Source organism: Arctopsyche grandis, chromosome 1 (genome assembly GCF_051622035.1).
Source record: "Arctopsyche grandis isolate Sample6627 chromosome 1, ASM5162203v2, whole genome shotgun sequence".
Taxonomy (NCBI): domain Eukaryota; kingdom Metazoa; phylum Arthropoda; class Insecta; order Trichoptera; family Hydropsychidae; genus Arctopsyche; species Arctopsyche grandis.
In genome coordinates, this window is record NC_135355.1 from 34,695,076 (window position 1) to 34,707,509 (window position 12,434).

The 12,434-nt window shown below is 34.0% G+C and overlaps 3 protein-coding genes across 3 annotated transcripts in view; 1 reads left to right on the forward strand and 2 right to left on the reverse strand.

The window, feature by feature from the left end:
- LOC143916237 (methyltransferase-like protein 25B) overlaps positions 1-12,434 on the forward strand; it is a 588,188-nt gene that overhangs the window by 116,572 nt on the left and 459,182 nt on the right. The gene's annotated exons all lie outside the window — the stretch shown is intronic.
- LOC143917688 (myrosinase 1-like) lies at positions 3,068-5,091 on the reverse strand. The gene is made up of 6 exons (XM_077439270.1): positions 4,944-5,091; positions 4,284-4,856; positions 4,114-4,208; positions 3,726-4,028; positions 3,424-3,662; positions 3,068-3,218 (listed from the first exon to the last, which is right to left on the reverse strand). Exons 1-6 carry the CDS (start codon positions 5,089-5,091, stop codon positions 3,068-3,070), a joined length of 1,509 nt encoding a protein of 502 aa, XP_077295396.1.
- Positions 5,919-8,059, reverse strand: LOC143912988 (myrosinase 1-like). The gene is made up of 6 exons (XM_077432476.1): positions 7,892-8,059; positions 7,245-7,817; positions 7,075-7,169; positions 6,682-6,984; positions 6,376-6,614; positions 5,919-6,168 (listed from the first exon to the last, which is right to left on the reverse strand). Exons 1-6 carry the CDS (start codon positions 8,034-8,036, stop codon positions 6,051-6,053), a joined length of 1,473 nt encoding a protein of 490 aa, XP_077288602.1. The 5' UTR covers positions 8,037-8,059; the 3' UTR covers positions 5,919-6,050.

The following is a 12,434-nucleotide window of genomic DNA, read 5'->3' on the forward strand; positions in this document are numbered from 1 at the left end:
TAAACCTATTTCTCGATTTACTGGCCTATTTATTTTATCGAATAAATCGCTATCGGTAACAATTTTTTTTTTTTTGTGTTTTTCTTATCACAAAGATGTATTAAATAGTGAATATATTAGATTTATTTATAAATTATAAAGATAATTTATATGAATGATTTGTGTCTATAAAATGACTTTGCTTGTTGAATAATTTAATGGTGATATGGCACAGGCGATAAATCCATTCAATGCATATCCACTTAGTGTCAAAATGATATATAATTGCATATATGACGTCAAAATTATATTAATTATCATTATTGACGACTTTAGTCTGTTCTGAAGTGTCTATATATATAACGTAATACAATTCCACAAAAACGTCAAGATTTGTATGTTATCCGAGGGTGCTAAATTTTTTTTGTTGATTGAAAGTTAGGACTTCTCGAAACTGCGCCACTATTCAGGGAAATTTAGTGTATTTTTCGGGCACCCGTTCGGTGGATGAAGTTACTTCATCGACCGCCATAAATTGAATTTTTATTATTAGTATTTATTTTTATTTTTATGATTTATTATTATTATTGATTATTTAATAATTATTATTACATATATTATATCATTTATTATAAGACTCCGATAAGCTTTGACAAGTGTCACATTGTCTCTTTTTCCAGATCTCGATCATCAATTGAATTTGGTTACAATATTGATGGCTCTATTCTTGCCCGTCACACACATATCAAGGATTTGGAAATTACTTTTTCAAATATCTGGAATTTTAATTCTCATATCCAAGATGTGTGCAATAGGGCTACAAAAACTTAAGGCTTCGTCATCAGAAACTCACGCGCTTTTAATAGCACCAGAGTGACGCGTTTACTGTATACTACATTGGTGCGCAGTTTGCTTGAATCTGGTTCGGCCATATGGAGTCCTAATCATTTAAGGTACACGCTAATGTTAGAGAGGGTGCAAAGAAAATTTCTTCGCTATCTCTACATGAGAGAGTTTGGGCGCTATCCCTACTTATTTCCCAGTAAGTTTGTCATGGGCTCCTTGGGCTTTGACTCCTTAGCTTCACGTAGAAACAATCATCTTGGTAAGCTTTTTCTAAAAATTCTAAGGGGTGAATGTCATCTTCCTGAAGTTCTGTGTAATCTTAAACTTAGAGTACCTGAGAAATTGAGAGAATCTCGCTCCAGAACTTTATTCCTGCCTATTCGGGCCAGAACTAATGTGCTTGATGACTCACCCCTTTCAAGAGCCATTCGACTATTTAACCTGCTTTCTGGGAGCCTTGATGTTTTTACTTCATCATACAGTTCTGTCAGGCAGCATATTTTAAGTGACTTCTAGCTACATACATATTTACACATGTTGTTTTCATTTTGTAATTTTATTATTTAGCATAATGTGTATGTATGTTGGTTTTATCTTTATTTATATATGTATGCTATTTTTTATTTATATATATATATGAGTAATTTATCCTTATTTATGTGTATTTATGTGTTTATGTGTATATGCATGTATAATGTTTGTATGTTTATGGATGTATGTAATGTATGTGTATGTGTATATGTATATGTATATGTATGTGTGTATGTATGTATATGTGAATATATATATATATATATATATATATATATATATATATATATATACACATATACATTTTTATTTCATTATACAAGTCATTGAATTACGAGATACTGACTTAAACTCTCAAATTAACGAGACATCTTTGAATTGTACATACATTTTTTTGTACATTAATCATACACAAATATGTAGTGGTAGGAAGGATTATTAGCCAATTTTTAATCGGGAAGCAATTTAACAATGAAATCAGAGAAAATTGGCAAACTCTGATAGGAAACGATCGACCAGGAGCACAAATATCCAGGTTTGACCAGCAGCACCACTGATATACTCAGAAAAAATCTCCAGTAAATAGAGATTTCAAAAAAAAAACAAATTTTAGAATACCGGGAGTATATGTATGCTATGCCTAGAGATATGTAATAAAATAAATACACGCGAACCAATCAGGCCACAACCAATCAGCTTGAAGTGGTCCACGTGGACTAAAACGTTTGACCAATTAGAAAAACGACGATGCATTCTGACCAATGGGTGCATTTTAAGCATCTGCTGTAGGGATTTGGCGTGTCGAAGAAACGCGGGAAAGCGGTGAATGTGAAAGCGGGGGGTGTGGAGCATCTGAAATGTGCTCCTGATATCGAGCGTCAAGTGACGTCAGGTCGAGCGATGGGTGACGTTAACTTCAGATGGGGACGTTAGCGTTAGCTACGTGGGAGCATACACACATATGTACACACATCCACGAATACATTAATTCATCATTTCGAACGGGTGAATGGGTTTGATCGTTGAGCGTCCAATGCCCGCACTCAACTACATATTTCTATTAATACGCTTTAAAATTAGCCGTATTATTACTTTAAAAATTTTCAAATTAAATATACATTAATTGGATCGTCTATTGTCCAAATTTTTATCTAAAAAAATGTGGATTCTGGATTATTGACATCATGATCATCAAAAATGCAATATGCAATTGATTTAGTGAATATTATATCTTATTCAAAATTATGACGATTAGTAAATCAATTTGATCAACCATTTGATTTATTATAATTTTTATGTAAAGAATCATGCTTAATTGGCCATTAAGATATCATCATCAATCATGTAATAAAAACTCTTTTATTAAGAGGTTTAAATATTTATCAGTTTTTTACTTATGAATATTATTGTAAAACAATAAATACTCTTGGGATACCAAAGTTAAAAGTTTGATTTTATTGTATAGGATGCATTTATGTAAATGTGTATAAATTATGTATGGATAATTTGTATACGTGCATACATGTAAATTTGAAATTCTGTGACTTATGAAGTGAATAACGTCTTGTTTTTAATATTTTTATTTAATACAGTATTTAAAGAATGTTGACAATAGTTTTCCGAGTTGTTCTTTTCTTCTTGAATGTTGATATTCAATTACTGAAGGATTTGAATTAATTTACACAAATCTTTTAAAAATCTCAAATGAAAACTATCCAGTACCATTTCTATTCAATTGTGCATTGCAATTGCGTTCGATAGTTCTAGTTTCAAGAATGGATTTAAAGTAAAGTGCTGATGCTTTTGGCGTTCTTGGTCTCCTTGGGTCGTTGAAGTCCACGTAATATAGTCCGAATCTTTCTCTAAATGAAAAGAAAAATAAATAGATTTTATTTCTATTACTTATGTAGGTACTATTCCTGGCAAAAATTATTCAACTTCCGAACCAATTGCAAAAATTTCACATGTGGAATTTTATATCTATGTAAATGCAATGGAAATACAGCAAATGACAAGTGAAATAAAACCTATCAAGATGGTTATGAAGTAGCATTGATTAATTCTTACGTGTATCCTTGGAGCCATTCAAAGTTGTCCATCAAACTCCAGGCCGTGTAAGCAGTGACGTTGCAGCCGTCTTCGATCGCATCCAAAAGTGCATTCAAATACTGATTGTAGTAACTTATACGATCGACATCATCCTTATTATTTTTATCGGAAAAACCGTTCTCGAATACCATAATCTCTGGGTTGTTGTAAGTTTTTGTGATCCAGTTAAGCAAATTTCTGAAACCCCAAGGCACCACCTGAAACCGAAATTTTCATTGAAATGTGCTGCTAATACTTACTATTTAAATCAATGTACAAACTTTGAGCCAGGAAGATGTAGCTTCAGGCCAGGATGGATCATAAAAACAATCTGTATCCACGTCGTCGCGAAAGTTGGGTTCCATAGATATCGTCGTTGTTAGCGATCTGATCATGGTTGAAGTGTAATGATTCAAGCCGAAGAAGTCACATGTTCCTTTTATATAGGCTATTTCTTCTGGAGTGAATTCCGGAAGACGAGATCTACGATAGCCTTGTGCCAAGCTGTTTCGGGCAACTCTGTCCTTCATCACTTGGGGATAGTCGCCTTCTTTTGAAAACACTGGGTGAGCAAACCAACCAAGCTGAAGATAAAATTTTAAAATTTATATGTTTTCATCCCGAGATGGATGGTTGAGGTCTGATAAATAATCATGAAAAATAGTTTACGTTCATCTGAATTGCTCTTTCGGCTGCTTCGATATCTGCTGGTGATTTGGTTGCCGGGTGGTCCCAATTTGCGTTCAGCGACCAACCAATTCGTCCTGAAATATAAGATAGTGACACTAAAATATACTTACAATATAAAATACTCAAAATGATACCAAAACCTTGGAAACCTTTTTGCGTAGACCTGTAGAGGTCATCGTAGAGATGATAAGCTTTGGCGTGAGATTTGAGTATGTTGTGAGCGCATATGTATTCAGCAATACCGTTCATTCCCAGAGCTGGAGCTTTGCTGATCCCGCCGTATCCTTCGATACAGACAACCCACGGTTCGTTGAAAGTTATCCAAGTTTTAACCCTGTCGCCGAAAGCCTCGAAAGCTACTTCTGCGAAATCGGTGAAGTAATCGACCATCATCGGATTGGTCCATCCACCGAGATCTTGCAAGCTCTGGGGGAGGTCCCAATGATACAAAGTGATGTACGGCTTGATGTTTGCTTCTAGCAGGTCGTCTATCAAGGAGTCGTAGTAGGCGATTCCATCTTGACTGATTTTGTTCGAAAATCCATTCGGTAGGATTCTGCTCCAAGAGATTGAGAATCTGTAAAAGTCTACACCCAGCTCCTTGACCATCTCTACGTCTCGTTTGTGCTGGTTATACGAATCGCAAGCAAAATCTCCATTACTTTTGTCTTTTATTGAATTTGTAGTGTGCGTGAAGCGATCCCATATGCTCTCACCCTTATCTGGAATGATCGATTTGTTACTTTGATCAAATGTCATATGTATTAAATAATATTAAGTATATGTATATGTATGTAGATTTATTTTACCTGATGCATTCCATGCTCCTTCTATTTGGTAGGCTGCTGTAGCTACGCCGAAAGATAAGGTGTCGGGAAACTTCCTTATTTCTCCTTTTATAGCAAGGACGCTTACAACAAGCAAGCACAGCAGTGTAATTGTTTTAAATAAGGCCATTATGGTTTACAAGCTATTACTTTAAATTTCAATACATAAATTTTGATATTTACATGTCTTCAACGATTTTTCTTAGAAAAATGTGTGGTATAAACAAAAGACACAAAAATAATTATTTTTATTTGAAAAAATAAACAAAATAAAAATGAGATCAAATTTTAAAGAAATATAAAGTGGTATTTCAAATAGTATAGGTTCATTAATAATTGTAATATGAGACATCTGTGAATCTTTGTAGAAGCTGTTTTTATATACATAAAAGTAGGCATGTCCTATGTAGAGTCATGTACAGTGAATAGATGGAATTTTTGTTTTTTAAATTGTATTAATACTTGTCCGAATCCAAAATTGAATAATACATATAATGTATTATGTCAAATGGTTAATATTTTCAGTATTTCAAATAGAAAAAGATAGTGAAATGTCATACGCGTAAGAAGCAAAGTCCACGATTTACATAAGTTACTAGTTTTAGAGAATATTTCAAAATGTATGGCTGTCGCAATGGTAACAAACTGCCCTCTTTTACATATTTACATACATATCTGGATCAAATTGATTTAGTAATTAATTAAGCATAACCGCATAACCTGTGCATGAGAGGACCAGTTAATTTTCGATTATAGTTCATTTTGAGCAGCGACTTGGAACGCAATTTGATTGTACATATTTTTACTTATTAAATTTCAAATATTTTATGCCTATGTATTTACTTTATCGATTACAGTTCATTACGTTGTTTTCTATCAGTTCAGTTTTACAAGTTTGGTTTGAAATTTTACATTTATAATATAAACATTTGAGGTAAAAATGAATGGAATCGTATATATGTATGTATGTAAATTTTGTTTAATTTTAATTTATTATATGTATGTTATTTTAATACATGAACACTTTTTCTGAAATAACTAAAACAATATTTAAAGAATTTAACGTGTTTGAAAATTTCTACTACACTTTTACTTGCGTTCGATAGTTCTAGTTTCCAGGATGGATTTGTAATACAATGCTGATGCTTTTGCTGTTCTTGGTCTCTTGGGATCGTTAAAGTCCACGTAGTACAACCCAAATCTTTCTCTAAAAGAATAGAAATATAAAGTGATTTCTCTACAACTATTTACATACTTGAAAATTATTTATGATTTTATATATCCAATACAATATGTAGTTTATCTTTCATACATTTTATAATAGAAATATGTATACACATTGTGACATCATATGATAATGGACACATTGCAATTGTGAAGTGATAATGCACATATTACAATCGCTTTTTCTTACGTGTATCCCTCAAGCCATTCAAAGTTATCCATCAAACTCCAGGCTGTGTAAGCAGATACGTTGCATCCATCTTCGATTGCATCCAAAAGAGCGTTCAGATACTTATTGTAATAACTAATACGATCGGTATCATTCTTGTTATCAATGTCCGAAAAACCATTCTCAAATACAATAATCTCAGGGTTGTTGTAATTTTTCTTGATCCAGTTGAGCAAATTTCTGAATCCCCAAGGCACCACCTGGAATCGAGTTCGTAGTTAAAATGAATATCATTTGCTGTGTATACTTTAATTTTAAAACACACACTTTAAGCCAAAAAGATGCGGAGCCAGGCCAGGCTGGGTCCCGAAAGATCTCTGTACCCAAGTCGATGTCGTAGAAACTAGGTCCCTCTAAAACTTTTTTAGGCATTCTGACCAAAGTTGTAGTATAATGATTTAAGCCGAAAAAGTCGTGTGTTCCTTTGATATAGGATATTTCTTCGGAGGTAAATTCTGGAAGACGAGATCTAGGATAGCCTTGTGCCAGACTGTTTTGAGCGATTCTGTCTTTCATAACTTGGGGGTAGTCCCCTTCTCTCGAAAATACTGGATGTCCAAACCAACCGAGCTGAAACATTTAATAAATAAAATAATAAATAAATAAAATATTAAATGTTCATAAATTAGTAAATAATGGCGATCATTTAAAGCAGTTTACATAGAATTGCATAGCTCTTTCGGCTGCTTCAAGGTCAGTTGGTGATTGAGTAGCCGGCTCATGCCAATTTGTATTCAGTGACAGTCCAACTCGTCCTGCAATGTGAAAACACATTTCATAAACGACCCAATAATTTTGTGGCAGCCAAAAACAAACAAAAAAAAATCAACCTTTTTGGATAGGTCTGTATACGTCATCGTAGAGATGATAAGCCTTGGCGTGAGCTTTGAGTAAGTTATGAGCGCACATATATTCAGCAATACCTGTCATTCCCAAAGCTGGCGCTTTGGTTACACTGCCATATCCTTCAAGGCAGACTACCCACGGTTCGTTGAAGGTTAACCAAGATTTAACCCTGTCACCGAAAGCTTCGAAAGCAACTTTGGCAAAATCGGTGAAGAAGTCAGCCATCATTGGATTGGTCCAACCACCCAGATCTTGAAGACGCTGAGGAAGGTCCCAATGGTATATGGTCACAAACGGCGTGATGTTGGCAGCTATCAAGTCGTTTATCAAAGTGTCATAATATACGATTCCATCTTGACTCAGCCTGTTCGAAAATCCATCCGGAAGTATTCTGGTCCACGAAATGGAGAATCGGTAGTAGTCTACACCTAGCTCCTTGACCATTTCAATATCGCGTTTGTGTTGGTTGTATGAATCGCAAGCGAGATCTCCATTACTTCTGTCTTTGATTGTATCCGTAGTGTGCGTGAAATGATCCCATATGCTCTCCCCCTTATCTGAAAAGATTGACACGTTAATTTAATCATGTGTAATGTTTCTAAAGTTGTATTATTTCACCAAATACTTTTACCCGAGACGTTCCATGCTCCTTCTATTTGGTAGGCTGCTGTAGCTACTCCGAAAGATAATGTATCAGGAAACTTTCTCACTTCTCCTTTTACAACAAGGTCAGATGCTGCCAGCAACAGTAGTGCTACTGTCTTGGTGAACGCCATGTTAGGTTGCAAGCGTTCGCCAAACTGTGCCCACTTGATTACTTACAGTACTATTTATTTTGACGACAGGTCGCTATCGAAACAATTGGCATGTACATATCTCAGAGATCTGCAAGGAATTCCTTATGTTAATTTTCATCCTCGTTACTTTATTCTTTCTTTTTTAAATTTGTATATACCGTTTATTTATATTATAATTTTTTTGATATATCTACATACATATACGAAGTATCGATAGATTATTTGTAAGAAAATTAACTTTTGAGATTTCACCTGATATGTATTCGGCATCGATCCCCAATCGTGCTTTAATGGTTTATATGTATGTATATTTTCAAACACCATTAGACTAATCGCATGAAAAAGTATTACATATAAACTAGGGGTTCCAAAAAACCGCCCGAAATAAAAAGCCGGTTGGCCGGTTTTCACTGGTTTTAGAAAAATACGATTTTTTTTAAGTTTAAAATTTTTATATCGAAAAAAAAAAATGTAAATATGTATATATTTGCATAATATATATCTATACTATGCAAACAATAGTTTTTTATAAATTAAATTAAGTTATAAACATTATGAACTTTCATAAGATCATTACTTTATATTATTATTACAAATATTACAAATAATAAAATTTGTATTTTATGTACATATATCACAGTCGCAGATCCTAAATACGCACATATAATTAAATGATTTAAATAAGCTAGATATATTATAGATAAAGAGATTTCAAAGTTGTTTTTACGCATCTGTTTTAGCTTAAAAAATCCAAAAGCAACCGTTGCAAATTTCCGAAACAAATTCACCTGAAACGGCAAATTCATTTGATCACGAACATTTTAAATCCATAATAAAAGTAGGCATGTGGCCTCAATATTTAAAGGGAAATTCCTTCGAAGAAAAATCAATTATATTTTGGAAATTCCTATGCATTTTGCCATAAATCATTTGACTACTTTTTTTGATGTTTTCAAGTACAAGGATTTGCGATAGTGTGGGATTTGCGATAGATAAGGATGCTTTCTATACCTGAAGTTGGGTAGGTCATTGAAACTACATACTTTCAATAATATTTTATTGGTTTTTGACCTGATCAATTACTAAATCTCAAAGAAACCGCGCAAGAAAGAAAGTAATGTAGCTTTTTTTTTGTTCAAAGAAATATACGCCTATTACCTAAGAGCGTTTATACACATTTATTTTGATCTTTCATAGAAATTTAAAATTCATAATTGTTAATTTTGAGGAAAAAAACATTAATTAAAGAAAACCTTAAAAAGCTGGTTGATCGAGCCAAAAAGCCGGTTTTCGGTTTTTTGAAAAATGGTCAAAAAGCCGGCTTTACGGTTTCGGTTTAAACCGGTTTGGAAGCCCTACATATAAACAGCATGTTTTTAAACTAATTAAAATTTAATATTATTTTTGTTTTGTCTTTAAAATATTAAAACAATAAATTTGATGCCCTTGGAGTTTATTGTCTGTAAGGATCGTGGATGTATATATTATACATATCTAAGTAGATGTAATATCTATGTATGTATAAGATAATATTATATTTGAAGTGAAGTGAATGTGATAAGACGACTATAATATGGACATATGTACTTGCATGCATGACAAGACAATTACTGGTTGATTTTACAAGTGTCATTGATGATGCCCCCAGTATTCTTCAATTGGTTGAGGCCATCAAGTTCATCAAACTCACTCGACGAACGAAATTATAAACTATATACGAAAAAAACTTTCAATAATGATCCCCAATCATTTCTTTTTCTATGATAATCATAACCAATGCAGTTAATCTATTTATTCTATTAAGAGGGCTGGACAGCAGCGCCTTGTCCATACAAACGTACTATACTTCTCCCTTCCTCAATTATGGCACTAGAAAAATTATTTTTTTAATATGCTATGGATATCCACCATTGGGGTGCATCTATCGTTTTATTTTTTTGATTAATTATTTTTTATAGGAGCTAGGAGCCGCCAAACATCTATAAAATCGCCTCTTTTTTGCACCCACGAAACGAGTCCAGCGTGCTTATTTAACGATCGATTTTTAAAAAAATACGCCGATAGATGCACAGAAAGTATATTTCTCATACCGATGATGAATTTTTTTTAAAAATTGGTCCAGTTTTGGAGGAGAAAATAGGAGAATACGAAACCTCGATGTTGTCAATTTAAAATACGTTTTATCTGGTCGAAGCGCAACTGTCGCATTCACTCAATATATATATTGATATATATATATATTGTCGCATTCACTCAATATATATATCGAAGAAAGGAACGGTAACAAATTAAGGTTTCGGGTGTACAGCCCTCTTAAGAGATGAAAAACATCTTTCCGGTTCTGCTATGGTCATAGGAGTTGTGACGATTATTTTTAAAACAGAAAAAACCTCGATAAGCTAACTTTCAACACCCGTACCACGAAACAAATTTTATATTTTATAAACACTGTAAATAATTTTTAAAGTGACGAAGTTCATATAATGCGCGTAATTCCGTTTTTAGACGTTGTTTGTCTAGCATTGGGTATGCTTTAACGGTTTCGTCGACTTCGGTCGAAAGATATGAATATCAAATATTGGTGTATAAACAAGGGAAAAATAATTTTGCAGCAGACAAATGATTTGTGAACATAAACCGCACTTCAATTTGAAAAGCTATATAATCACACACTTCTATTGCTGCGATTATATTTTATCCTTTTTTGAGGAGGAAAATAATTTTAATTATCAATGTCATCATTAAGGACAATTTATTCCGTTGTTCCCGTAAAATTTTAATAAAAGTGCTTACCCCTTCATGAACAGTTGGTATTCCTGAGTTGCAATTTAGAATATAAAATATCGAAATGAGGCATGATTTCGTGAAAAAAATTCAACCAAAAGTTATCATTTTCGAATATGCCAAGAAGCCCCGAAGCTCCCAGAATCGTAGCTGGATTTTGATCGTTTTGAAGCGTTTGAAAACATTTAATTAGGGCTTCTTTATTTTCAAATACGGTATTCACGACTCCAATGTTGAAATTCCATCGAGTGTTCGAACCTCAAGGAATTATTTTGAAACTTTTTCAAGTGCGTCCAAACGCGATGAAGATTTTGAAAAATACGCTGGTACTCCAGTAAGATTGCTAAAAAAATTCGTGCTCGCTGGTTTCGCGACGTGGCTTTCTCTCTTAATTAATATTAATATCTAAATTAAGTTGATGAGCATAACAGTGAATGAAGTGTGCATTTTTTATAGGTTTGTTTCAAAATTTTCTGCACACCTCCCCTTTCTTCGCTCATTACAGCGGCACCGTCGTAAGTTTGAGCAAAAGTTTCTTCATTGTCATCTAACTAAAAGATCTACCATAATGCTTTTATAGCGACATTTTCGGTAAGTTCTAGTCACGAAAAGTGTAAATTTTGTAAATATTGTTACGTAGGGGTGGGTGGAGGATCCAAGTAAAAGGCCGAAGTCGTTTCACAGCGTTTATTGATGATTAAGGAGATACACGCACTGGGAGTGCTCAGTCCAGAATGACATGATATCGCCTACGTACCGTCTTATAAAGGGTAGATCTCTCAGGACGCCTAATCTGTTTACCTGTTGTATAGTCACGTATTCGGATATGTATTTCCACGACATTGAGTCTCCCCGTACCGATTCTGAGAAATAACTAATAACGGTCATTGTTTAGCCTAAATGCACTTAGAGTCCAGATATAATCCTTGGAAGTAAGTGCAAGCACTTAGTTAATCCGATAACAGATATCCGTTGGTCTAAGTGCAATTTGCTCAATCCGCGGCGTACGTAACAATATTTTACTTTTTTTTCTTCCATTTTAAAAAGAAAAAAATCCTAATATATTTAAATAAAAATTACGAGAAAAAGTTAAACAGGAGTAAACAGATAGACTATCAGAAGAATATAAAAGTTTACTATCAAAATGAAAACGACTCACCGGAGATTTGATGAGGGCTCGCACACAACCAATTAAGTGTAACGAAAACGTATAAAAGAAACGAATAAAGTTGTGATCGTGCGAGCCAACGAATCAAATGAAAGAATAAGCGCGCGAAATCTTAGACAAAGTGACAGGTGAATCGAAGACAGTGCTGCCGATCTGGCTTTAACCGCGGCGAGGTCGGAAATAAACTCAGTCCAGAGGCGGTGAATAGGGCAAATTATTAACGTGTGTGAGTGAAAGAGAAAGAGCTATCTGCAGTTGCAAACATGTGTCTCTTCCGCTCACATCCTTAGGGCCGGGCCGCACCGTGCGACTTGCGAGCGACTTGGTTGAGGGCGACCAGACCAATGCATGCTACAATGCATGGGACATGCTACACCCGTCAACTTGTTTGTTGCACACATTTCCATACATTTTTTCGTGTCGCG